Source organism: Mytilus trossulus, chromosome 3 (genome assembly GCF_036588685.1).
Source record: "Mytilus trossulus isolate FHL-02 chromosome 3, PNRI_Mtr1.1.1.hap1, whole genome shotgun sequence".
NCBI classification, from domain to species: domain Eukaryota; kingdom Metazoa; phylum Mollusca; class Bivalvia; order Mytilida; family Mytilidae; genus Mytilus; species Mytilus trossulus.
In genome coordinates this window covers 24,343,074-24,370,072 of record NC_086375.1, presented here as the reverse complement: position 1 = coordinate 24,370,072, position 26,999 = coordinate 24,343,074, and the positions used below count along the sequence as shown (strand labels likewise).

Here is a 26,999-nt window from a genome sequence, read left to right as displayed (position 1 = left end):
CGGCTATGTTTGACACGGGGTGGCAATTTCGAAGCGAAGAAAAACTATCAAAGTAAGTTCAAGTATCAAAATTTCTTTGTTTAGAATTCTTAGTACCATATAATGTACTGCACGGAAGGAACTGAAACACAATCTATTTCCTTCAAACAAACTCAGTCGTTTCCAGTGCTCTGTTTTCTCAAACACCTCTCCCTAGTTTTCCGTGTTGCAGATTTTGAGGATTCATACGCAAATTTCGGAATAAAAACTACTTTAGACGATTTCTCTCTGCAACATTTATATAGAATTGAATTCCTATTATGGAATTTAACCAAATACCAGCTTCAAACTTGAAATTGATTGGTTATAAAACAAGTTTTTCATCAAAACATAAAGTGTCGCTCGGGGTGTCAAATTTTGCATCTCAAGGGGTAGAGGCTTTCAATACAAAAACGAATAGATTTGCATATGAATCATGTAAATCGGTCTTTTCCTGATCCTTTTTAATTCAAACACATCTACTATACGACGAAAACATATTAAAAACTAAAAGTACTTCATTTGGTCAGTTTTTTAGTCATATAAGACATGTGCTTTTGATAACTCAAAATATATTTTTTTACCGCTGGAAAATGATTTCATTTCCTTTAAAGTTACTATCATGGTCAGAAAAAAATTCACGACTGTAGTTCAATGCACCGAAACATGGAGGGAAATCACAGAGCAGACCTCTATATAAGATTTTGCCGAAGCCACTTACAGTCAGACTCCATCAAAGTTCATCATCAGGCTCCTCCCGAAAGCGCTCGTGCAAACCGCAAACAGTACTCACTCAAAACAAATTCGGTTACTCTCGTCAATGAAACACTCATCGGAATCTTTCGCATCAAATGACAATACAGCTTCAGGGAAACATGAAGACAACGATACTAATATTCGTAACTATTTCAAAACAGCGATTCAAAATCTTGAAAACAATAATTTGGTTTTTGATTTCCTAACTTTTATACCAATGGTAAATTTAATAGGTGGACCAAAAAGTATTGAGCATATTACAGAAAGCTTATGTGAGCGCAGAATGGCCGACCCCCAAGACGCAGAAATAAGTTTTGCAGTTCCTAGTCAAAAGATACTATTACACTTCATCGCCAAGGACCTTGATACTTAGTATCCCAAAGTCTGACCTCTGTTTAAGATATATTGGTTCTAACATTGAAACATTTCATCATGTTCCATGAGGCTGACTACACGATGTCTACTGCGCTTTCATTAATATAATGTGATTGTGTTCCAAATATGTCACTGGCACTAGAAAGAACCGCGTTGATACAAGAAAGGCAATTTCGCCAAAGTTCCGTTATATGAAACAATGACGCCCGTAATCCACCGATCACAAGCACAAATATCGATTGATGCCAATTGTCACCCGCCATTCCTTCAAACTTTTAAAGACCAAAATTTTGGCGAATGGCAAGCTCTTTACTGCATTTCATTCGAAGACCTAAATGTTTAAGCGCCTCATGTGCTCTTTTACAAAGAAAAAGTTTCAAAAACTTGTCTATACCCAATAATTGTTTGCTTTGTATTTATTTAGTCTTCTAGTAGGATGTAAAAAAAGTTTGTAGCAAGTTTTCAAAAACCTCTTAGTTGTTTCCCGATACCATATTTCCGATGTTATTCTTTTTGTCATAAATCTGACCCTCCCATAGAAAAGACGAAGAGAAATATTGTCCAACGGATATTTATTTGCATTTACTATTCGGATAAAAGATAGAAAATCAACAGCCATAGAAAGTTTTTTTAGATTTTGAATCGCTTTTTGAAATTGTTGAGAATAATAGTGTCATCGTCTTCAGGTCTCCTTGAAGCTGTCATTTGATGATAAAGATGACGGTGAGTGTTTCATTTGAGAGAGTTATCGATTTCGTTTCGGAGTGAGTGGTTTTTTTTTTTGCAGCATTCACAAGCGCTTTTGTGAAGAACCTGATGAAGAACTTTAATGCAAAAGATAAAGTTTTACTTTTGATGGCTTTGGCAAAATCTTATATGGGGATATGCTCTATGATTGTTCTCCCTCAGTGACTTTTAATCTGACCATGATAGCGACTGGAAAGGAAAAGAAATTATTTTCCAGCTTCAAACCCAATATTTTGAGTCATTTTTATCATTTATGAAATCTAAAGCACATGTCTTATATGACTTTAAAAACTAGCAAAATGCAGTACTTTCAATTTTGTATTTGTTATCGATATATAGTAGATGTGTTTGAATTAAAAAAGTATCAGATAAAGACCGATTTACATGATTCATATGCAAATCTATTCGTTTTTATTGGAAGCCTCTACCCCTTGAGATGCAAAATTTGACACCCCGACAATGGGCTTCAATCGATATTTGTGTTTGTGATCGGTGGATTACGGGCGTCATTGTTTCATATAACGGAACTTTGGCGAAATTGCCTTTCTTGTATCAACGCGGTTCTTTCTAGTGCCAGTGACATATTTGGAACACAATCACATTATATTAATGAAAGCGCAGTAGACATCGTGTATTAAAGAAACCATGTCAGCCTCTTGGAACATGATGAAATGTTTCAATGTTAGAACCAATATATCTTAAACAGAGGTCAGACTTTGGGATACTAAGTATCAAGGTCCTTGGCGATGAAGTGTAATAGTATCTTTTGACTAGGAACTGCAAAACTTATTTCTGCGTCTTGGGGGTCGGCCATTCTGCGCTCACATAAGCTTTCTGTAATATGCTCAATACTTTTTGGTCCACCTATTAAATTTACCATTGGGATAAAAGTTAGGAAATCAAAAACCAAATTATTTTTTTCAAGATTTTGAATCGCTGTTTTAAAATAGTTAAGAATATAAGTAGCGTTGTCTTCATGTTTCCCTGAAGCTGTATTGTCATTTGATGCGAAAGATTTCGATGAGTGTTTCATTGACGAGAGTAACCGAATTTGTTTTGAGTGAGTACTGTTTGCGGTTTGCACGAGCGCTTTCGGGAGGAGCCTGATGATGAACTTTGATGGAGTCTGACTGTAAGTGGCTTCGGCAAAATCTTATATAGAGGTCTGCTCTGTGATTTCCCTCCATGTGACGGTGCATTGAACCACAGTCGTGAATTTTTTTCTGACCATGATAGTAACTTTAAAGGAAATGAAATCATTTTCCAGCGGTAAAAAAATATATTTTGAGTTATTTTTTACTATTTATGAAATCAAAAGCACATGTCTTATATGACTAAAAAAACTGACCAAATGAAGTACTTTTAGTTTTTAATATGTTATCGTCATATAGTAGATGTGTTTGAATTAAAAAGGATCAGGAAAAGACCGATTTACATGATTCATATGCAAATCTATTCGTTTTTGTATTGAAAGCCTCTACCCCTTGAGATGCAAAATTTGACACCCCGAGCGACACTTTATGTTTTGATGAAAAACTTGTTTTATAACCAATCAATTTCAAGTTTGAAGCTGGTATTTGGTTAAATTCCATAATAGGAATTCAATTCTATACAAATGTTGCAGAGAGAAGTCGTCTAAAGTAGTTTTTATTCCGAAATTTGCGTATGAATCCTCAAAATCTGCAACACGAAAAACTAGGGAGAGGTGTTTGAGAAAACAGAGCACTGGAAACGACTGAGTTTGCTTGCAGGATATAGATGGTGTTTCAGTTCCTTCCGTGCAGTACATTATATGATACTTAGAATTCTAAACAAAGAAATTTTGATACTTGAACTTACTTTGATAGTTTTTCTTCGCTTCGAAATTGCCACCCCGTGTCAAACATAGCCGACACCCCGCATGTGGCGTTCTACACGGTGTATTATGCATACAGGTAATAACATCTGAAATAATCGAGTAAACCCTATACAGTTGCAGTAAACATAAAACATATATCATCAGGGTGTCGAGAAAGAAAACAATTGACAAGGTAGGTTTTATACATTATATCATTTCATAATACTGTGTGTTTTAGATTCCCCTGTGATTAATCAATTTGTGTAGTTCACTTGCAGAAATTTTGATTATTGATTTTAATGTGCATACAAATAAAAAAAAATAAGGTGAAAAATATTCAAATTTTAAAGTAAATTTGGATTTTATTAGATAAATACTTACCATCATAAATTCTGAGTGTAACCCCAATTGCGTCATAGGTCAGATGGAAAATCCCAACTAAAAATAAACGTATTCTCACTGGTCCGGACATATACCCCTGTTTGCCCATATTCTTCCATTCAATTTCCACAAGACAGAAAACATAAGGAAAGGGGATGAAGGGGAGGTGGGTGGGACCTTTAATTTATGATGGTAAGTATTTATCTAATAAAATCCAAATTTACTTTAAAATTTGAATATTTTATAGCTATAAATACGTTACCATCATAAATTCTGAGTAACAGAATCTAACGTAAAGCTGAATCCCCTGTAACAGAAGAAACAGGAGGAAAGTTCAATCTTTGTGCTGAAACTATAGGTCCAAGAGAGTATAAACTCTCGGCAAAAGTAGCCATAGATTGGAGGTAGTGAGATATAAAAGAGTTCTCATTTCTCCAGAAACCTGCAGACAGTACCTCTTCCAAAGATGCACTGTTAAACAGAGCCCAGGATGTAGAGATACCCCTAACATCATGAGCTTTAACATTAAAACTATTTAAAAGTTCTGCCTTAGAAGAACCATAAGCTAAAGATATGCATTTGCATATCCAAGTAGAAATAGTTTTAACAGAAAGATCTGAGATTCCTTTTTTAATAGTAATAAAGAGTCTTGAGTTAGAAACAGAACGTAAACTACACGTTCTTTCCAGATAAATAGAAAGGATTCTTACTGGACATAAAAGTACAGAAATAGAATCGCTAGGGAGTGCAGGAATCACAACTGGTTCTGCACCCTTATCTGGAATCTGATTCTTTGCCAAAAAAGCAGGATCCGTTAAAAGAGTAACAGAAGATTTATCCCTGTTAAATCGAAGGCAAGCATCAGAAATAGAGAAGGCATGGATTTCACTCCTTCTCCGTCCAGAAGCCAAAGCTAAAAGAAAACAGCATTTATAGGAAAGAAACCTTAAATCTATTGTTTCTGCTGGTTCAAAAGGAGGAAGTTTTAAAAAGGATAAAACTAGTCCAAGGTCCCACTTAGGAACTAAAGTTTTTTGTCTTGGTCTTTCAAGACTAAAACTACGAACCAAAAGAGAAATATGTTCATTGATTCCAAAATCTGGGCCACCAGAAATATGAATAGTTCTTGAGATAGCTGATCTATATCCCTTAATAGTAGAGGGACATAATCCTTTGGATTCAAAAAGAAAAACTAGAAAGTCTGCTAATTGTTGTACAGTGACTTGGAAAGGATCAATTTCCCGCTCACTACACCAATCTGAGAAGATTGACCATTTTGCATCATAGACAATGCTAGTGGAGTCTCTGACAGACTTTGTGAGATGCTTGGTTGCTCCTTCAGAAAAACCTCTCTTTCTGAGGCTAACCCTGAGAGAAGCCAGGCGTGTAGATGAAGTTTTTCTGGATTTTGATAAAGAACCTTGCCCTTGATTTGAGACAGAAGGTCTGGTCTCAGAGGTAGAACTAGAGGACAAGCACATGATAGGCGCAGAAGGTCTGGAAACCAAGACTGTTTTGGCCATGCTGGAGCAATAACTATGATCTTGCAATTTTCCCCTGCTATTTTCTGAAGTACTGGGGAGAGAAACCTGAAAGGAGGGAAGGCGTACCCAAGATAGGCTCATTGCGTCTACTGCAAAAGATTTTGGATCTGGAACCGGAGACACAAATGTTAGAAGTTTGTGATTGAGACTGGTCGCAAACAGATCTATCTGAGGTGACCCCCAATGAAGAGTCACAGCTTTGAAAACTACTTGACACTCCGTGTTTACTGGAGCAAGAGATCTGGATAGAGTGTCGGCTAGAATATTGAGGTGCCCCGCAATATGTCTCACCACTAGATGAACCTGGAGTTGAAAACACAGAAGGAGAATGTCTCTGGCTATCTGATAAAGAGAAGGTGAATGAGTTCCTCCCTGATTCTTGAGATAAGCTACAACTGTTGTGTTGTCCGTGGCCAGAATGACAGACTGATTCTTTAGAGACATTTGGAAATGATTCAGTGCAAACAGAACTGCTTTCATTTCCAATACATTGATATGCTCTTCCAAAAGATCTGGACTCCAGACTCCCGAGATTGTAAGCCCCTCCAGATATGCTCCCCAACCGAGGGTGGAGGCATCTGTGAATAATGTTAGACTGGGAACTTGAGGGGACAGACATAGGCCCCTCATTACATTTTCCCGTACTAACCTGCATTGAAGGTGTGGAAATAAAGGCTGAGTGATTGGAATCAATGCTTCCCATTCTTGTGAAGCTGCAATCCATAACTTGTGCAGATAAAACTGAAGCGGACGAATGTGAAGTCGTCCCAATGGAATTACATCTGCCAGAGAGTTCAATAGACCCAGAAGTTGCAAGAATTGACGTGCTGTGACTGATTGAACCGTCAGGAATAAATGTATTTTCTGACATAGTTTTGTAAATTTCTCCTCTGGTGGGAGGACTAGGCCTACACTGGTTAGGAAATGTTCTCCCAGGAAAACAAAGTCTTGAGACGGAATTATCTCTGACTTTTTCCAAGAGATAAGGAAGCCTAGGGACAGAAAACAATTGATGACCAAATCTGTCTGAACCCTCAATTTGATTGGGCAAAATTCCTTGAGAAGGGAATCGTCCAGATAGGAATGAATCTGAATAGACAGGGAATGTAGGTGAGCTATAGCAGCCTGCATGATTTTTGTAAAAGCCAAAGGGGCTGTAGACAGGCCAAAAGGGAGAGCCTTGAACTGGAAAACTTTGTTGTTCCAAACGAAGCGAAGGTATTTCCTGTAAGTTTTGGAAATGGGAATGTGGAAATACGCGTCTGAAAGATCCAGAGAAGTAGTCCACATTCCCGGAAGGATTGAAGCCCTGATGGATCTGTTTGTTTCCATTTTGAAGTGGGGAACAATAAGAAATTTGTTCAGAATAGATAGGTCTATGACTGGCCTCATTCCTCCAGTCTTCTTTGGAACCAGAAAAAGACGGGAATAAAATCCCGGAGACAGAGTTAAGATCGACACCTCCTCTATTGCAGCTTTTTGTAACATAGTGTCCACTTCTATTGATAGAAGTTGACACTTGACTGGGTCTTGTGTATGAGACAAACTTATTGGAACTGCAGATAGAGGAGGTGGGTTCTTGAACTGAAGTGTTAATCCCCCTCGAATTATTGACAGCACATAACAGTCTGAGGTAATTTTCTTCCACTGATTTAGGAAAAAACTTAACCTCCCCCCTACTGGTATTGATTTTTGAGGAACTTGTTGTAAATTTTCCCCTGGGGAAGCTGTCAATAACGTACGAGGGGGCAAGAACCTAGGTACTAGACCCAGGTTTCTTGGAACCCTTAAAACCACCAGAAGGCTTACCTGAGCTTTTTCCTGAGTTATTGGGTTTGTTCTGCGGTTTGCCGTAGTTATTCTTCCTTTTCTTAGCAGAAGAAGGAGGACCACCTGAAGCAGAAGTACTATTAGAACTAGATGTAGCATTAACCGACCTCTTGCCATTAGTAACTTGTACACTAACTTTGACTGGAGGAGGGTTTTTGCTGAGTTCCTCTTGAACCCGCTGTAAGGGTAAACCAAACATCTTGTCAGAGAGTGGAGATTTCAGTAAAGAATCTTTCAAAGGCTCAGCTATAGAAATGTTTTCAAGAAACTGTGCTCTTTTTGATAGGGTGCAATTAGCAATATAACCCATTAAAAGCAACTGCGATGAACCTAAAGCTTTATCCAGTTGAAGTAAGAAGGATCGTACTTCTGCTGGAACAACCGAATCTTCGCTGTTAAGCAAATGTCCGGTTGCAGCTAGAAAATGTTCGGCTGTGCCAAGAACTTGAGAAGCACTACGAAGGAGATTCTCAGTCTTTGACCAAACAGGTTGAGTGAGACGAAGACCATCTACTGGCTTTTTTCCCAATAAAGATGACATAGATTTGTCACAACTGGGAACAAGTCTACCCAGGGAAGAATCAAAGATATCAAAATCCTTGTACTTAACCTAATCAGTAAAGGATGACATTCCAAATCCTGAGATATTGTTATTAGAAACCTTTTCACTAGCAGAATTAGCGATACCTTCATTAATAAATTGTAAAGCAAAAGCCATATGGCCAGATTCAGGAAAAGAATTGTGAGAAGTCACAGTATCCTGAGAAATACCACAGGAAGCCTCAAAAGTTGAAGAAGGTTTCTTCGGCTTGGAAGGAGAGAGAAAAGGGATATGTGCTTCATCCCTCATCAAGGTATACACCTTATCCCTAAGATCCTTCAAGGTAGGAGGATCCTCAGTCTCCTTGGTGGGAGGTTGTTGAGCTGACTTAGAAGAAGGCTCAGGGGCCGTCTTCGATACCTTGGGAGAAGAAGAACTTTCAACATCCTCATCAGTGAGGAAAGCCCTTTCATGACTCCCAGGGGAAACAGAAAGCTCGTCATCCTCCCTCTCATCACATTCTACAGACTTAGCTGGAGCAGGTTGATGAGAAGAAACTCTATTTTCCAGTAGAGTCATACGACTGGATAGAGTATGGAATTCTGCCTTGAAAGACTCACCAAAGTCTAAAAGTAACTTCTGTAAACCATCCAAAGGTGATGCATGATCAGAAACCTGAGTACCATGTGAAGAACTAGAAGCTTGAGAGTCAGGTACGGTGGTAGGAGCTACTGCAGAAGTCAAAGATACTGCTACGGGTAGAGCAGGAGCTAAAGGTGGTGCAGTAGCTACCCCAGAAGGGGGACCATAGAAATTGTCCCTATAAGGCCAAAAACCAGGTTGGTTTGGCATAAACCCACCATAAGGGTAAGACTGTGGCCAAGGTGGCTGAGACCATGAGGGTAAAGGTTGTGTGCCCGTGTTGGGAAGCATATACCCACAATAGGATAATGGGGGTCTAGAACCTGGCAAGTTCAAGCCCATAGCTGTACCTGGGACAGAACTAATAGTACCCGCTGAATTAACAGACCTAGATAAAGTATGAGTCACCGAAGTTGACGTAGGTACCCCCCCCCCCCCCCCCCAAAATGCATGGCCGAACCTTGTGAGAGGGTCGGATAGGTAGCATTACCAGACACCGTTGTCGAAACTCCGGTCAATGTACTGGTAGTTTGGGGGGGGGACTTAAAGGTAGTGACCCATCTAAGAGATAGTCCGAACCAGGAATACTTAAATACGGACTATTCAAATTAAAGTCCATAATAAATTTTACTTTAGTCAAAAAAACACAAATAATTTGTTTAGAAATTTAAACAAAACAAGGGAATATATTTCCAATAAAATACACAATATATATGAAAAGCAATTAAGCTATTCAAAAAACTAAACACTTCTCTGTTGAATCTGTTTGATGTGCACGTGTGACCGATGTCGCAGATGGAAATTGAATGGAAGAATATGGGCAAACAGGGGTATATGTCCGGACCAGTGAGAATACGTTTATTTTTAGTTGGGATTTTCCATCTGACCTATGACGCAATTGGGGTTACACTCAGAATTTATGATGGTAACGTATTTATAGCTATAAAATTGGCACTGCCAACAGATCCTCTATAAACCGCAAATTTATTACAAAAATATGATCGCAATGAATGGTCCACTCGGCAGAACTAACAAAAAATGTGCCATAAACACCGGGACTTAACACGGACTAATTATTTTGAAGTACATGTATATTTACATATTTCTGTATCTAAAAGTGTTGCCAATACCTTATTCAGAGCCCCCAATTTACAGACGGGTGATGTCTGGAAGAACAGACAGGCAGACGGAAGGACGAACAAAGCCGTGACTATGGGCTTCTGATTTGTTTTCGAGAAATATTATAAAAGAAAAAAATGTGTATTGTTCCATATAACACATTGTACATATCAAAGCACGCAAGTAGTTCATGTAATGACTAATAACTATGTCTATGATAGTCTTGTAGATCGTTACACTTGTCACATACTAGTAGTTAAAACAGTTAAATTTAGATATCAAATCCGAAACACATCTTGTCGATACATTAGTCTCAATCACATGAATCGTCTTATATCCCTAACTTAACATATATATACTATACAGCATAATCATTTGCCTTCGGAAATGATTTTTCTCTCAAAGTTATGACAAAAGCTAAATCTTTTGTAAAACGTTCAAGAAAAGAACTCATGTCTTATACAATACTTAAACTAAGCCGCACATTCGTCTTCAGACAGCATCGAATGAAGGCACCTATTATTTTGCAAGCTATATAATACAATTGTTCAGATAATTTCAATACGATTTTGAACTTTTTACCGAATCAATTTACTGCAATCAAGCAGAACTATTTGTTTACATCGTTGCTATAGGGTCGTCCAGAGAGCTTTTAATTTCTCTTGAAGTGGCATTTTATGCCAGGAAGACAAATATCCATACAGGTAAATAATAAACGCAGAATCTTGGTGTAAGGCTGCATATTGCAAAAATTGGATAATGTACGCTACTTGCATACAAATTTAAATGAAAACGCCATATATCTGTGAAAAATCGATTGTCAGGTAAGCAAAATTGAGCGAAGATCGATTTAAGAATTCAATACTTTAATATGTAACTTTCGTTTTTGCACTTTTTCAATACCACAAACAATTGACTCGTCTGTACATGATAGCGACCATTAATAATTAAGCTTAATATACAGGCGTGATTAAAAAATTTAAATCTTTCACAAAATAAAACAACAAATTTCACGGTTGATTTTTTTTATAATAACAAATGGTGTCATGATAGTATCAAAAGTGTTCTTTAACTACATTTGTATATTGATTTAAATCCCAAAGTTATAAATATCGATATTACATAACTGATACTATTTTAATTTTTAATTAAATTAAATTGATTTTTACTTATACCTTTATGATCCTTTATGCAGAAATTGGTATGTGAAAAAAGCATAGCAATAAAGTAAAATGGAAAGAAGATCAGAATTTGGGGTTTGCATAGAATCTGAACTTGAAAGAAACAGCCGAGTCTTAGACTCAGTGGAAGATGCACTAGAGGGACAAAACAGCATTGAGAGATGCATTGTTGAACATAGCGAAGAAAGTACAAGCCAAATGTATGCTAATGAGAGTTTGACACCAGCCAGTGATATTACTGACGAAGAAGACAAAATTACGTCACCATTGAATAACAGGGAAAACAACACAGTAAACCACAGTGCCACTCCACGATTTCTTCTAAAATACTGCCAGTTTATCGAAACACACCTTTGTATTTCATTTGGTAAGTTTGTAAACATGATAAACAATCATCGTGATTCATCGTGGTCAAAATCAGGCAATGTATGGACATTAGAAATTAAAAATCATCAAAGTACTTTTCTATTTTTATTCACAGTCAGTGATTTCAGCGACTGCAATAAAACAAAAATCAATGTCCTTTTAAATAATGCAATGGAAGGATAAGCTTTGAGAACATAAATATGTATTTAATATTTTAATGGCACACATTGACGATATTTATCATTTGTTCATGCGAGCCATATCAGTCGTCATATCAGAATCAAATATACCCTGGTAATTATTTCAAAAGCGTCCATCACCAAAAACTTATGATTTGTCAAAATGTCCTTATCCTTGAAATTCAACCAATGATGTGACCTGTTACTTTAATTCGAGGTAAGAACAATGAAATTGTTTTAATAATTTTACTTTATTTCACTTGTAGCTGCTACACTAGGATTGCATACATCAATCGTGATAACAACTATACTGCTGATAGTCAAAAGTTATAACGTCTTTCCAATAAGTTTTCAAGACTTGCCATTGGTTCTTTATAATGATACCTCGCATACACAAGATCTGGCATGGCGGTATGCAATGCATTACAAAAATAAAGTCATACATCCCATTGTTGGTGTTAAACCTCGAAAACAGCTTTCAGAAACACTCGAACTTATATTTGAAGGCGATGATATTTTCTCGGAGATAAATATGAAGTTACTGAATGAAACAGAATCGAAATTGTTCTATAGACAAGACTTTCAAGCCGAGTTTTGCTACCCTAGTCTCCAAAATGGTTGCGAGAAATCCATATCAGTTCTCCGGCTCTTTGATGGCACGTATTCAGATGTTGACAGAGTCTTCAATTCAGGGTCCTTTAAAAACGCATCAAGTATCATATGTAAAGCCGTCAAGAATAATAAAACCAGAGTGTTTCTCCTACCACTTTTGGAAAAGGGTTATGATCCTTGTAATGGAAACCAGATTTCGTCAAGAACACGAATATTTATGTTATTTAGTTGGAAATCGAAAGAACATTATAATGAAAATAAATATCGAGAATATATGGTTTTGAAAATTCAAAAAGAGATAATAAGAATCCAAGACGAGGTACTAGACGGACATATGACCGTATATTATTATAGCATTAAGATGTATCTGTATGATGTTTATAATGAAGCATTTAGAAATATGAAGTTAGCTATTGGAAGTTTTTTGTTTATTTACATATTCATGTGGTTCCAGACTAAGTCTTTCTGGATAACATTTTTTGGAATACTGAGTATTTTCACGAGTTTTCTCTTAACAAATCTTATATATAGGTTTGTTCTTCAGTATAAATATTTTGGATTTTTTCATATTATTTCTGTGTTTATAATTCTTGGAATTGGGGCGGATGATATCTTTATATTCTATGACACTTGGATACTATCAAAACATACCAGATATCCATCGAAAGCTCATCGTCTCGCAGACTGTTATTTGAAAGCAGCAAAAACGACATTTGTGACATCGCTAACAACCATGGCAGCGTTTCTTGTGAGTGCGCCTTCCCCGTTGATGCCCGTTGCTTCTTTCGGAATCTTTACAGGAATGCTCGTTGGTGTAAACTTTTTATTTGACCTCACATGCTTTCCGATCGTAATTTTGTTTCACTCTGAAATAATAACGCCATGTTTTGCTAGACTGGTCCCATGTTCTAGGACAACAATGTCGGTACGAACAGAAAGTCAAGAGATATTAATTGCAGCACACCAAAACCGAACATTTTGTGATAACAATGATGGCTCCCAAGATAGGACTTATCACCAGCTGCAGCTACAAGATAAAGCGAACGAGGAAAATGAAACAATACTTGACACAGTACATCATATCGAAAATAAAAATAAAGTAGTTTGGTTTTTGGAGAATAAATTCTACAATTTTATGATTTGGAAACCAGTTAGAATAGTAATACCCCTTATTTTCCTAGTGATAACTGCATTTTTTACATACAGCGCTACAACTTTAGAAGCTGACAGTTCACAGGTAAGCTATTCATATTTTATTTTTTAGATTCCACAACGACAGAACAAAAAATATCTTTTATTTTCTCATTGTCCAGTGCTAGATACAAGTAAATCACTTAACATAATCTCCTCGGTTTATAGTTTTCAGAAAATCTCATCGGACTCAGTTTTGGCCCATATTGAAATATTGATGACAATTTGCATATAGACTTTTTTTACCTGATTTAATCAAATATAAATAAATTTGGTGTATCAACTGTCTTCTGATTGGTTAAAATTATTAGTTTTATTTTCAATGTTGTCAATTTTTATGGCGACACGCCCACTATGACGTTGAGTATTCATACGCCAACATGTGTGTACGTTGTTTTTGTTAATACAAATTATATAAACAGTTCTTTGAGCCTTATTTTTGATAGAAATTTATTTATAATGAATGGCAATAATTTATTTTGATTTTATTGAACCATAAAACTAATTTTTGACTCTTCACATTTTACATAATACGCTTCGCGGATTATTCAATGTGAAGAGTCAAAAATTAGTTTTATGGTTCAATAAATTCAAAATAAATGATAGCCATTCATTAAATGTAATTAAAAATATACCTGTGCATATTGCAGAGTCACAAAGCAAATAAACACGTTTTAATGTTTGATATTTCAATATTGAATTCATCTGTAAAATAAAATATACATGCATGATAAAACCAACATAAATTGTGTTATTTCAATATTTTAAGCGCTGGGTATAGATACCACTGCTGTTGGACTATTAGAGCCAAAATAGTATCATCAGCTCAGTATAGTCAACGAGAAATTATGAGTTCTGCCATGTCTTGAAATAACTTTGGAATTCCCCAGTCATATATAACCAAGCTTCTAATTTACAAGCAATACATGTACATCCAATTATAAAAGTTCTTCTTTCCATACAGTGCAGGGCTCCTCTGGAGCATTATCACACAATTAGACTATGTGCAGTTCAAATCGAAGTCGTATAAGACAGGTTAATACAAGTTTGTCCAATTAGAAGCTGTACGTGCTGATTTTCTCCTTGAAGGAGTTAAGAGAATCTGCCGCGGCCATGGTCTGTGGCAGGATTTCCAAAGTACTGTACCAGCAGGGTAGAGTACTGGCAGCTTCTGGTGGAGCAAGCTACTTGGTAAAATTTCTTTGTGTGTGTCCCCTTGTTTTATTCTTAAAATTTCAGAAACTTCATTTTGTAAAAAGAAAACACCAATTGAGAATCTAAATAAAACAAATGCACTCTTTTTCGCTTCCAGGTTAAAGTTTACAGAGAATCCAACAACTATGCAAAAGCTATAGACCGCCATTTCTCTGGGTTCCAACAGAACTATGATGACAGTTACAACAAGGTTCATCTCACGTGGGGCATGAAGCCACAAAATATGGAATCATGTGACTGGAAGTCAGGTGACTCTTGTACAGGACAGTCTGAAATCGATGAACATTTTGATATGTCGTCAGCAGAAGCACAAATCTCGCTCATGGTGAGTCTATCATAATGCTTGACAACAGTTTTCCATGTAAACCTTTGCAGAACCTGATTTGATAAGCTCAACATAATCCATTTTTAAATTAAAAAAAATATTACAGTCTATGGTATGTTGATGTATGTGTCAGCCTAGGTGTCTCCTGTGCACGATTGCAACATTATTGACGTCTGTTATTCTTATTTTCCGCTTTCCTATTAAAAGTGGATAATTTTCTATTTTGCCAAATCTACTTTTAAAAGCCCGAAAATTGGGATATCTTCATCAGTACAATCATGTTATTGTACAATTCTTTATACCGAAACATACAAACTCATCCCCAATGCGCCTCGCCATCGTAGTTGATTTGGCTTTTTAATTTTTTTTTATTCGAGCGTCAATGACGAGTTGTAGTTGACGAAAAGAGCGACTGATATACATGATCCCAATCCTTGTATCTTTTTTGCGATTTTTTTTAATTGAGTTTTCTTATTGAATTACGGTCTATTTATTTTTTTGTACTAGCTTGTTTGAATTATATTGAAAAAGTATGCAATGAAAATATAAACATTTTTTTTTCTCTCAGAATTTGTGCCGACGATTAGAAAATTTTACAGATGAAGAAATAACATCCTACGGAATAAAAAGGAACCTAGTGACTTACAAACCAGAAATAGCATGTTTTATGTCGGCCTTATATAAATTTATACAGGTAAGTAAAGAAAAGACTCAAGTGTTGGCTTGAATATTGTGCTATTTATTTTTTTTAACTTCTAAAGTCGTTTTTGGTAAATTTGAAATGTGATAGTCACTAGCTTTTATTTCTTATATATTAAAACAAAAAAAAGGCTTTACGGTGACCTTTATTTATTAGTTTCTGTGTCATTTTGGACTCTTGTGGAGAGTTGTCTCATTGGCAATTATACCACATTATATTTTAGATCTTCAAAGAGAAATATGTATGTACAAATCATATTGAATCTGAAAAAAATCTTTAAACACAAAAAAAAAAAACGGTAGAAATTGTCTGGTGAGATGAAACTGGCAGAATCGTGCCACTTGATATCAATTATACGTCATAACATGGCTGACTATTGCAGACTAAAGATGTCTTTTTGAAAGTAGATAGCTAATTGTATATGTATCATATCTAATTTTCATTTTGAATGCGTATCATTACATATATCCATAAAGATATTTACATTATCAATTATTTTAAGTTATATATTTTTTTCTTCAAAATTATGACTAAAGTTAGGGTCCAGTAACGTTTGTACAAATTTGAAACATAGACGAAATCCAATGATTCGTCTTTCAATCAATAAAACATTAACCATTGTTTGCATTTACCACCTTCTGTAACTTTTACATAAAAAAGTATGTATTATTATACCCCCGCTTTAAAAAAAGGGGGGGGGGGTATACTGTTTTACCTCTGTCTGTCCTTCCGTTAGTCCGTCAGTCCGTCAGTCAGTCCGTGCGACTGTCCGTCCCATGAATATTTTTCGTCGCATTTTTCTCAGGAACTGCAATACAAGGATTTCTGAAATTTGGTTTCAGGGTTTATCTATGTCAGCTATACCGTGTGATGCGTTTTCAGATTGATCACTTAACAACTTCTTGTTTATCGAACACTTGTATGATTTTTCACATGATAGCCAAGTTGAAAATTTTCGTCACATTTTTCTCAGGAACTACAATACAAAGATTTCTGAAATTTGGTTTCAGGATTTATATAAGTCAGCTATATCGTGTGATGCGTTTTCAGATTCATCACTCGACAACTTCCTGTTTACCGAACACTTGCATATTTTTACACTATCATATTATCCACTTGCGGCGGGGGTATCATCAGTGAGCAGTAGCTCGCATTTTCACTTGTTTTATTATGTATTTTCAGAATAATGGTTATTTGGAAAATATTCCTTTTCCATTTACAAAAGAATCTGTTGTTCCGTTCATGAAAAAGAATTTGCAGATATACAACATATCAAGTATACCAATAGATTTTAACAGATATTTTGAGGTAAGACGGACGCATTTTGATCCTCTTACATTTATATAGAATGCATGGTATTGCCGGTTTATATGTCCGTCCGCCTGTGTCGTATCAAATTAAATAAGTTTAAATTTCTGGTAGTTGTCTATGAAAATAGGCTGAAGAAAGACTGAAATGTGGTTGTGTGAATTGGTCATAGCAAGGACTTATATATACGTCCCTGGTCATAGTGACATGGGCATAATATTTATATTCGTATTTATTCATAATTTATGTTAATTAGTTGAAATGTGGATTTCCTAATTATTTTATAAAATTAGTGTATCGTATATATGTAACAGTGAATTTGCGATACAGGGCTAACAGGTTCCTTTGAGCCTCTTACTAAAGTTTTATTTTATAAATTTTACTTATTGACAAGTAAAATGAATTTTATTACAAATTGTAGATTCTTGTATCGTATTGGCTAACTAATGGATATACACACACCCTCACTGAAGACTTCTTGACATATCATCGTCTCATTGGTGAGATGACAATACCAGGAGTAACGCAACAGTTCAACAGATCGTCGTATATAGGTAACTATGCTTTGCTCATTGTTGAAGGTCGTACGGTGACCTATAGTTGTTAATGTCTGTGTCATTTTGGTCTTCTGTGGATAGTTGTCTCATTGGCAATCATACCACATCTTCTTTTTTTATAAATACACTGATTTCGTGTTGCTTAGTTTTCGATTTTCTCTGTTGAGATTTGTATACTGTTTTTTTTTTTGTTTTTTTTTGTAATTTCAGTTGTTTTACGACTTATGAGTTTGAATGTCCCTTTGGTATCTGGTTCCTCTCTTTTTTAAATCAAGTTTTCCCACACGTGATGTGTTCAATTTGTGTTTCCTGATTATTTGATATTACCTGGGTATATAATATATTGAGAGTATACTACCGGTATAACAGGCTATTTTATAGAACAAGGGTGCATAAACAAGTATAGCTAAAGAACGGTTGCTATTGCTTGGAGATTAGATTTAAAAAAAAAAATAGAAATTAATAAATTGATGCCATCAATTTTTATTTAGGAACGTATGGAACAAGATTGCGAGTTGTTGCAATAGAAATCAACACAACATTTATGTTTCAAAACCTTGGATATCGAGAAGGCAAACCAATCTATCATTTGTGGGAAAAATTTATACAGCAGGAGGTAAAATAATTTTATAGTTTCACGTGTTAAATGTAAACAAAAAACACATAAATACAACCACACGTATAAGAAAATATATCCGAATACTTAGTTATTAAAAAATTATTAAAAAATGATGGTATATAATAAACCAATCCAAATGAAATTTTCTAGGTCGGATCAATAGAACTGACTCAACTTCGGCTCAAGTATACCTGCAACATTGTACTTTATCAAATTGAAAAAAAAATCCATAGAACGATAGATTAGTTTTGCTAACCTTAAAACATGATCACTTTTCAGTACATCTCCTAGAAATAGATGGGAAAAGAGACATCTGACATTTGTCAACATTTGTATGTAGGTTTTGTTTAGATAATGTACTTATGAATTTAAATCATTTTGAAACTAGGTATCAAAGATGCCAAGTTCTATGAAAAGTGGCTTCCAATCTACGCAAGAATCGTGGCACTGGATAAAAATTCAAGAGGTATGGATATGAACAAGTTGAATCTCAAGCATAACACATTGGTTAACGTTTTATCGAGAAGTTGTTTCTTACTTTAACGCAGAAATCTAACCATTCAAAAATAGGTTTGTTTAATATGACCGTAACTGAACAATTATTTGCAAACACAATTGCGTCAGTATGTCTTCAATTAATTAAAAGAATGTTAACATACTTTTGGTTACAAAAGGACTTTACTATAAATCTACACTAGCATATATCTAGTGCCAATTCATGAATTGTAAAATAAAACAATGTTCAGAATGCGATTGTTTTCTGTGAATTGGTTGTATTATATATATCAGCGGGCTTACAGGTTCAATTTATTTTCAGACCCTTGTGAAATCTGCAGTGAGAGGTGTTGTCATTGGAATATCATTGGCATTTCCAATTTTAACTATTACGACACTGAATGTGGTGATTGGCTTTCTTGCTACCATTTGTATTACTATGATAACCATGGTTGTGGTTGGTTTAATACCATTGATTGGATGGAAACTAGGGGTAAGTCGATGTTTAAGAAGGTATGGTAAGGATTGAACAAAAAAACGTTTTGTTGAATATCGTAAGAAGATCACTACGCGACGGACTGTCGAAAATAGTGTATTGTACAATGTAATAGCCTTGCGTAAAATTGGTGTTTATCATAAAAAAAAATGAGAAAAGGATATCCTTTTGGTTTTAATACATCCTTGACTTCCAAATATTCGGCTTTGAATGTTCCCAGTGAAGGTAAATCCAAAAACGCTTGAAATAAAGTGTTGTTTTCAAATTTTACCGCACCAAGTGGATAGTCCGATACCGCTGCTGGTGCGCTATAGGCCTCACTGATATTACTACTGATAACTTAGTAGTCAGTACGTCGAACCTATCTAAAATTGACCGTTTATAGATAAAAAAAAAAAAAAGATTGAATAAGGTGTTAAAACTCACTCGGGTAAACTTAACCTTAGTTTATAGGGCTATTATTTTTGGTCCATTTTGATCGAAAAGCTCTTCACATATTTCGGTTCATAAAAATATTTAGCTTGTCTCGTTTGCTTTGGGCAATCATGATGAAGGTGCATCCAGAAAAGTGCTTATATTCGAACGCACCAAATTTATATTGTGTTGATTTATTTTTTTCAGAAAGTTTACCTGTTCATTTATATTGTATATTCTTTTTCAGGTTTTAGAATCGATTAATCTGAGTTTGATCGTAGGATTATCAGTTGATTATGTGGTGCATTTTGCAGAGGCATACAGAACCTCGCCATTTACCGATCGGAAAGGTCGCGTAAAGAGCATGTTAGAAGCCATGGGTCTGTCTGTATTATCAGGGGCGATAACAACCTTTGGTGCTGCTGTTTTTATGCTGTTTGCTGAAATCCAATTTTCATATCAATTTGGAATATTTGTGATGTGCACAATCGGAACATCTTTTCTGTTTTCATTTCTGTTATTTCCTGCATTTATGGCATCATGGGGACCTGAGGGAAATACTGGGTCAATTCCAGCAATTGTGAAAGCGATGAAATTGAAGTGTCAAAGGAAACAGAAATATGTGAGGGTTAATTGCGATGAAACGTATGATTCAGACATTGAACTATTGAGTTAATGGCGGAGATACGTGTGATTCAGGCATTGAATAAACCGCCGAGATTATCACAATGATTCGGACGATTGAGAAATTGAATTGTTGAGTTTATTGCGATGAGACGCGCGATTCAGACATTGAAATACTAGTATAAAATTATACTGAAATTATTACCGTATGAAACGGACGCTTCAGACATTGAACTATCGAGTTAATTGCAAAGAACGTAGGGTTCAGACATTAAACTTTTGAGATATTTGCTATAATATGTAATTCATACATTGAACTGTTGAGTTAATTGCGATGACACATGCAATTCAGACATTTACATTTGAGAGTAATTGAATGGTACGGGTGATTTAGACATCAAACAATTGAGATTATTGCGATGATAAATGCGAGGTATTACATCTATGATGCGAGTGACACATTCAAATATTATGTTAGTTGTGATGTAACGTGCGATTCAGAATTGAACTATCGGAATAACTGCAACGATACGAACGATTCAGGCATCGACCTTCTGTAATGTGATAATTGCGAAGACATATACGTACGATTCAGGCATCAAACTATTGTGATAACTGCGAAGATATGTATAATTGTTATTATGATGTTTTCGATATAATTTTTATTTATAAGGCATAGTTTATGAAAAAAAAAGATTTTGTCTCAATACCGAGGACTCTTATCCATAAACATTTAGACATTCCAATGTTCCTTTAGGTTCTACAGTTAGTCAAAGAGGTGATATTGTTTTCTGCTAATTTTAGATGAAACTTTTGAACACTTATTAGAGTTTGCCATAATCAATTTACCAAAATCTTAAATTGTTAGAAATGGTTATACGAGAATATGTAAATATACTTTCAAATGATTTCTTCTCATTTGTTATATGAGAGGTGTATGACTTTATCCAGTGAAACAAGTGTAATATAATTGCAAACATGTCAATACAATATTTGGTTTATACAAAAGATGCAAACAATGAAACGTACTTCATTTAGATAAAGGCGATTTAAAAAGAATTGTGACGGTTTTGTTCAGACTAATCTTTACTTAAGAAAGAGAAGAAACTTGTCAATAAGTCTATAATCATGCTTTGAGGAGGATTTAAGCAATGTCTTATATCTAACAAGGCGAATTCAATTATTGCAAAATTTACATATCTATAACTGCTGCAATTAAAAAAAGGAGTTCCTCGAATAATCCATGAAAATAAATCTCAAATGTTAATAAGCGGACCTGTTCACGGCAGATTACTTTACAAAAACTGTCAACAGAAATACCGAACTCAAAGTTAATCCGAAAAGGGGAACATTTCCCAAAGATATATAGTTGTTCAACCTGGTTTGAAAGCTAGCTAAAACTTTCAGTTGTATGATCAGTTATATTGACAAAATTGGGCAACCCAAACCGACATTATATTTTTATAGGTTCATGTGAGAATGATTGAGATCAAGCAGCCGAAACTGTTTTTGTATGCATAGCAGACAAACTAACAAAACTGACTACATGTAAATCAACTGACTAAAAGATTGAAACACATATACAATACAATATGACAAAGACGCCAACAAAACGCTTTTCTAGTTAAAAGTACATACAGTATACAGTTTACACTTTCTCAATAAAGAATGGATTATAAAGTAAAATATATTATACAAAAGTTTTAAAAAATGAGAAAAAAAACATGTAAAATCATCTTGCGTCTGAATCGCATCTCTGGACCCATCTGCACAAGAAACACCCAAAGCCGAATCCTGATAGTTGGATGCATACATGCAGAGTCACTTCAAGCGCTATACGACCAAAAGGAACATATGGTAAAAGCGCACAGAGACAAGAAAAGTGAAAACTGCTAAGTAAAGAAAAAGGATAAACAACTTCAGAACATACATCTATACATTTATGTAACTCAAGACCATCTTGTAGGTTTTGTGAAGTAGACATTGAATAATTATCCATTCAATATAAACGTTTTGAGGAAATTGTCCAAGGCCACTCTTTGACAAAACCCTGTCTTATTGATTTTTTTTGTGTTCAGAAACCGATGACGAAGTTGGAGTCGGTTATATTTATATAATAGTTCTTGAAGAACTGGTTATTATCGTGATATATGGACTGCCCACAGGACAGTGGTATTGACTAAGAAAGTGGTAATGACTGAGCCGAAGGCTATTATGCTTATTTCATTGAGAAACCATGTTTTGGAAAATTCTCATAAATTCAAAACGCCTAAAGCGAACTCGAGAACTATTATATAATTACAAGCTCTTGAATATCGTGATAAAGAAAGTATTTTGTTCAAAACTTAAAATTTTAAAATTGATCTTGCCGCCTCGTTTGTTATTGAGCATCTGGTATGAGGCAGAGGAAGCTGTATCAGTAATTTATTTGATCTCTTAGCTTGTTCCTGATGAGATATTAGTGAAACCAAATCAGAAATGTTTGGATTTTGAATGGAAAGAACATCGTCAACATACCTGTATACGAATACGAAAGTTTTTTGTTTGTTCGATTCACATATAACAATACGGACATATTCTCTTGAGAGCTTTTTGCCGAATATAGAATAACATAAACACAACATCATCAAACACATACCATGCAGACAATCTATATAATAAGCAGCAAATGTTTAAAATGCATAGAAACAGCATAGTCATATTGAATTACATAAATACCTGCAAAGCATTGCTAAAAATGCCAAAACTGTCGCACAACTAAAATGTAAGCACAGTTAAAATTAAGCACAAATAAAAATACACAGACATGCAAAATTTAAGGCATAATAACAAAAGAAAGATTTCTACTAAAGTATGAAAAACCTATTTGTTTGTTTATGTTACTATTTTATAGAGAAAAGCGCTGTGGGTTATTCCAATACATGGACAAATCGTAAGAAGGAATAACACCAAAGGAAGCACAAAATAAAGTTTTCAGAAAACTGTGTCACGGCGATTTCCTTCATCAAATTTTCTGTGAAACAACAAGATGGAAAGCTCACCAAAAAGATACCATACAGGTTGATAATGTGTTACGTTATGCAGACGAGTAAACAAAGCATTGGTAAACATTAGAAATACTGCCGATGCAACGGGATTGGCCGAATCTGGACATTAAAATCAAAGCATCCTTTGCTACCACTATAAAACACCTAAGAAATTTCTCAGTAAAACTACTTCAGTGCCAACAGCAATTTTTAAAACAAATCCCTGCAGTTGCAGTTAAGATATCATGAGCGTGAGAAACATGACGAGCGACACACTTCAGTGTAGCAGGATTCGCTCACCCTCCCCGGGCATCATGAAGACATGAATCAACCCTTCGGAATATACAAATATTAACAAGTATTATTAATCCCCGGTTTACTCTACATCATATTCAAGGAATGGTTATGTTTTCTTTATGGTTTAGTCATATAAAAATTCTGGATATACTCCCGGCTACCTCTTTTAATCTGAGATTGCTATCTCATTTTTAATCCGTCATATTCAAATAAGAACTGTTGCCGGCGAATGTAGGACTGACAGAAAATCACAGGATGAATGTCACAGACAAAAAGTCACGGTCAAAAAGACTTTCTGTCCGTTTACCTACCGGATTCAAAGCAAATTAATAGATGTTAATTTTTTAACCCTTCTTTTTTTGTATAATCTTAGCGATTTCTTTTTGATATTTTTTCATAAAAGTTTAGAAAACGAACCAATATTCGGTCAAGATTTCAAAGAAAATCCGGAACATTAGTCCGGTACGATTTTTCGTTTTAAAAACAACCCATTAGCATTTTATAGTACCCAAGCAGGTGCCATGACGATTGTAAACAATATGGTGGTTTAAACTATTTTTACTTGAGACGTGAACTTTAAACAGATAACTGATAAAAATGGCAGATCAAGAAAAGATACTTCAGGCTGCAAAGGCAGAAATAGAATCTGCCATGAACAAGGCTTTCGAAAACGTGGCTAGCGCTGGTGGTAATACTGCAGAGACAGAGGAATCAACAGAAGAAAAACCAAAAGATTACGTTGAACCGATCCAAGATCCTTATGGAAAAGCAATCAAATATCTAGAAAAGCATAATGTCATGCAACTTTTTCAGGTAACTAGACAATGCAAGTTTTAAGAATACAGATCACCATATAAGGGTCCCCATATAAGTTTGCAGTAGCCATGCATGCACTACCATACATACATTTAATTTTTGCGTCTTGTTTTTAAAAGTTGTTAATCTGTTAATTGTATTCAAGTTCCTTGAAAACAATTTGTCAGTTGTAATTATTGAAAAATTAGATAATTATATCTATTTATTGGGTACAATCAAGGATTTGTATAGTTAACTATACAAATCCTTGGTACAATATATTTATATACGTAACATTTGTTGGCTGCTTGAGATCATTGAGATGGAAGCGTCATGTTTTTGTATTCCTTAAGTTAGATTTATAATTCTGAATGACCTTATTCATTTATTCCAATATGAAATTTCATCTTGACAGAAAATCTGTTCCCTCTAAACTTTTGACGTCATACAACAATCACTTTATCTTTTCCATTGTGGCATCAGATATTATAATTTTCAATAATGACGTCAAAATTTTACGGGAACTTTTGTGATGTCCAGTTATGGCGGTCAAATAGCGATAAGGTGTATACTTTAAAGCTAAAACTAGTGGACTTGAGATTTTTACCAATGAAAAACACAAAGCAAATACATAATATTAAATAGTCACATAATGACATTAAGAAATCTTTTCACCACATCATCCCTCGGAATTATAAAATAAAGTGTCATGAAAAAGTATATACAGATCCAGGCCCCTTGTCCCCCTTAACCCATCTTTGTTGTCCATAATGATGATGGAGTTTTTAAAGACTTGGCTCATTATACAACTGTTGCACAGTCGGCTTGGTATCCATGTACATTGTACTGTAAGTGTTTCATCTTTTTTTACTTGTAGGCCTTAACAGCTAGTATTGTATACAACAAACCAGAAGACCCCCTGCAGACAATGATGAAAGAAATAGAAACAATGAAGAAACAAGCAGGTCAATAGACATTCATATTGAGAAGTTGTGTGTGTGAAGTGCAATCTGTTTTACAAGAGATTTATACCGCTGTCCTTCAGTTGTTGTTTTTGTTCAATATACAATGTTGTTTGCATAATAATCATTGAAATTTTAAATGTATAATTGAACAGTATTATGTAAATGAAAATTACTGCCTTATTTGTATATACTGTATGAGACTAGAGTTGATTGTGATTTTTATATATTGACATACTGATTTGAGACTAGAGTGACCTTTTAAGATACATAATATCTATGAATATTTTTATGAATAGTGTATTTATTTAATTTTTTTGATTACAAAATTTAACTGCTATATATTATTCCGTGAACTGTTAAAACATACCAAAATTGGAAATCCCTTTTTTTTTAATTATGCTTTTTTACTTAAACTGTTTTGCATTTTTTCTTAAGATTGTGTTTTTAAAACTATGATAAGTAATGACAAGTGAATTTTGCTATTTTGTTAAACTGGTCACACATCATTTTACATAATTGTTCAGGTGCTCAGAGCTTCTGATTACCACATTCATAAAATAATTAAATTAATGAGTTAATTTAATCTGGTGAAAATACTGTCCCATTTTATGTTGCCACAGAAACCTTGCCTAAAGAGAAAATAACAGAGTAAACATAAATCAGAAACAAATCATGTTTGATATTAAATTATGTGAAGCAAAATCTGTGATATAGTAGAAATTAGTTTTGTTTTTGTTATCAGCCCATCACTCACAAAAATTTAAGGTTAAACCAGACACTTATAGAAATAATTTATTTGAAGATATTCAAAATTTTCTTTTACTTTCAAGTACTATTTTAAATTATGTTAAGTTTCAAGATATTTCTCAACATGAAGAAAATGATAACAGTGAAACTATATTATATTCTTGTTCATGTAACATATTAAAAAATAAAACCATTATATATTAGTAGTGTATTCAGGACAAGGATAGAGTTACAATCCTAGGCTATTTTTAATATTAAAAAAAAAAGAAATCAGATAATGAATATTGATAAAATTAAAGGCCTATTCAATAGAGATCAATAGACTTCCCTTGAAACCCTGCTGGGACATAATCTGACAAAAACCAAAAGGATAAATGAAGGGGCTTACTGGGCTGACTACAATATATAATAATTATTTATTATTGTGATTAATTTTTGTATATAGATTATAGATAACCTTATTTAAGCATACATATGTGCCAATGTTGTAATGTTGTAAAAACTGTTATTTTTTATATTGTATATAGTTTGTGTATTTGAATATGATTTATACACATTTATAAGTTGTTGATTGACATCAATCTCTAATAGAATAAAATGATATTTTAAACAGATATTGTATTTTTATTTTCTTTAAAAAACGAAGAGAGAATTCATTTCAATGCATCCAAAAGTTTTGATGTTGATTTTTTTGCATGTAAGGTTTTGTACATTGTACATGTATAGACATAAGATGTGGTATAAGTGCCAATGAGACAACTCTTAATCCAAGTCACAATTTGTTAAAGTAAAAGAGAAACTTTAAGAGTAATAAATATACTTTTTGGTCATTCTCTACCTGGATACTAATTATAAATGTGTCATGCTGGATGGATTTTGAATGCAGGACTCCATGTGTCATACACTAATGTGACATCAACAAATCAAGCAATTCCATGAGCTTCATAATATGGCCTCATGTGGTGAATGATCTGTTTCCTCTCCTAGGTCACTTATAAGCTTTCCTATGTTTTTGATAGGGTTCTTGTTTCCTTGACTTTACCTCTCAATGTTGTGTTTTGTAGACAGACAATTGTTTGTCCTATTTATATCTCATT

General features: G+C 34.6%; 2 protein-coding genes across 3 annotated transcripts in view; both read left to right on the top strand.

Moving 5' to 3' along the window:
• LOC134710784 (protein dispatched homolog 1-like) overlaps nucleotides 1-21,205 on the top strand; it is a 28,100-nt gene extending 6,895 nt beyond the window's left edge. The window contains exons 2-12 of one of the 2 annotated variants that reach the window (XM_063571182.1): nucleotides 3,831-3,926; nucleotides 10,986-11,338; nucleotides 11,783-13,365; nucleotides 14,632-14,859; nucleotides 15,428-15,553; nucleotides 16,742-16,867; nucleotides 17,289-17,421; nucleotides 17,916-18,040; nucleotides 18,432-18,509; nucleotides 18,861-19,031; nucleotides 19,696-21,205. In XM_063571182.1, coding sequence (XP_063427252.1) covers nucleotides 11,023-11,338; nucleotides 11,783-13,365; nucleotides 14,632-14,859; nucleotides 15,428-15,553; nucleotides 16,742-16,867; nucleotides 17,289-17,421; nucleotides 17,916-18,040; nucleotides 18,432-18,509; nucleotides 18,861-19,031; nucleotides 19,696-20,124 — 3,315 coding nt within the window. In that variant the 5' untranslated portion in view covers nucleotides 3,831-3,926; nucleotides 10,986-11,022 and the 3' untranslated portion in view covers nucleotides 20,125-21,205. Of the gene's footprint in view, nucleotides 1-3,830; nucleotides 3,927-10,454; nucleotides 10,495-10,985; nucleotides 11,339-11,782; nucleotides 13,366-14,631; nucleotides 14,860-15,427; nucleotides 15,554-16,741; nucleotides 16,868-17,288; nucleotides 17,422-17,915; nucleotides 18,041-18,431; nucleotides 18,510-18,860; nucleotides 19,032-19,695 lie in introns of those variants that run through there. The other variant, XM_063571183.1, reaches the window with a different exon arrangement.
• Nucleotides 21,206-23,888: 2,683 nt separating this feature from the next.
• LOC134710779 (uncharacterized) lies at nucleotides 23,889-26,514 on the top strand. The gene is made up of 2 exons (XM_063571177.1): nucleotides 23,889-24,208; nucleotides 25,068-26,514. The coding sequence occupies exons 1-2, from the start codon at nucleotides 23,993-23,995 to the stop codon at nucleotides 25,161-25,163; spliced, it is 312 nt and encodes a 103-aa protein (XP_063427247.1). The 5' UTR covers nucleotides 23,889-23,992; the 3' UTR covers nucleotides 25,164-26,514.
• Nucleotides 26,515-26,999: the final 485 nt, after the last annotated feature.

Bases quoted from the DNA above. Each gene is read 5' to 3' on its own strand.
- LOC134710779 (XM_063571177.1), top strand. From the start codon at position 23,993: ATGGCAGATCAAGAAAAGATACTTCAGGCTGCAAAGGCAGAAATAGAA. The intron at 24,209-25,067 runs GTAACTAGACAA...TTTTACTTGTAG, and splicing joins ATGTCATGCAACTTTTTCAG to GCCTTAACAGCTAGTATTGT.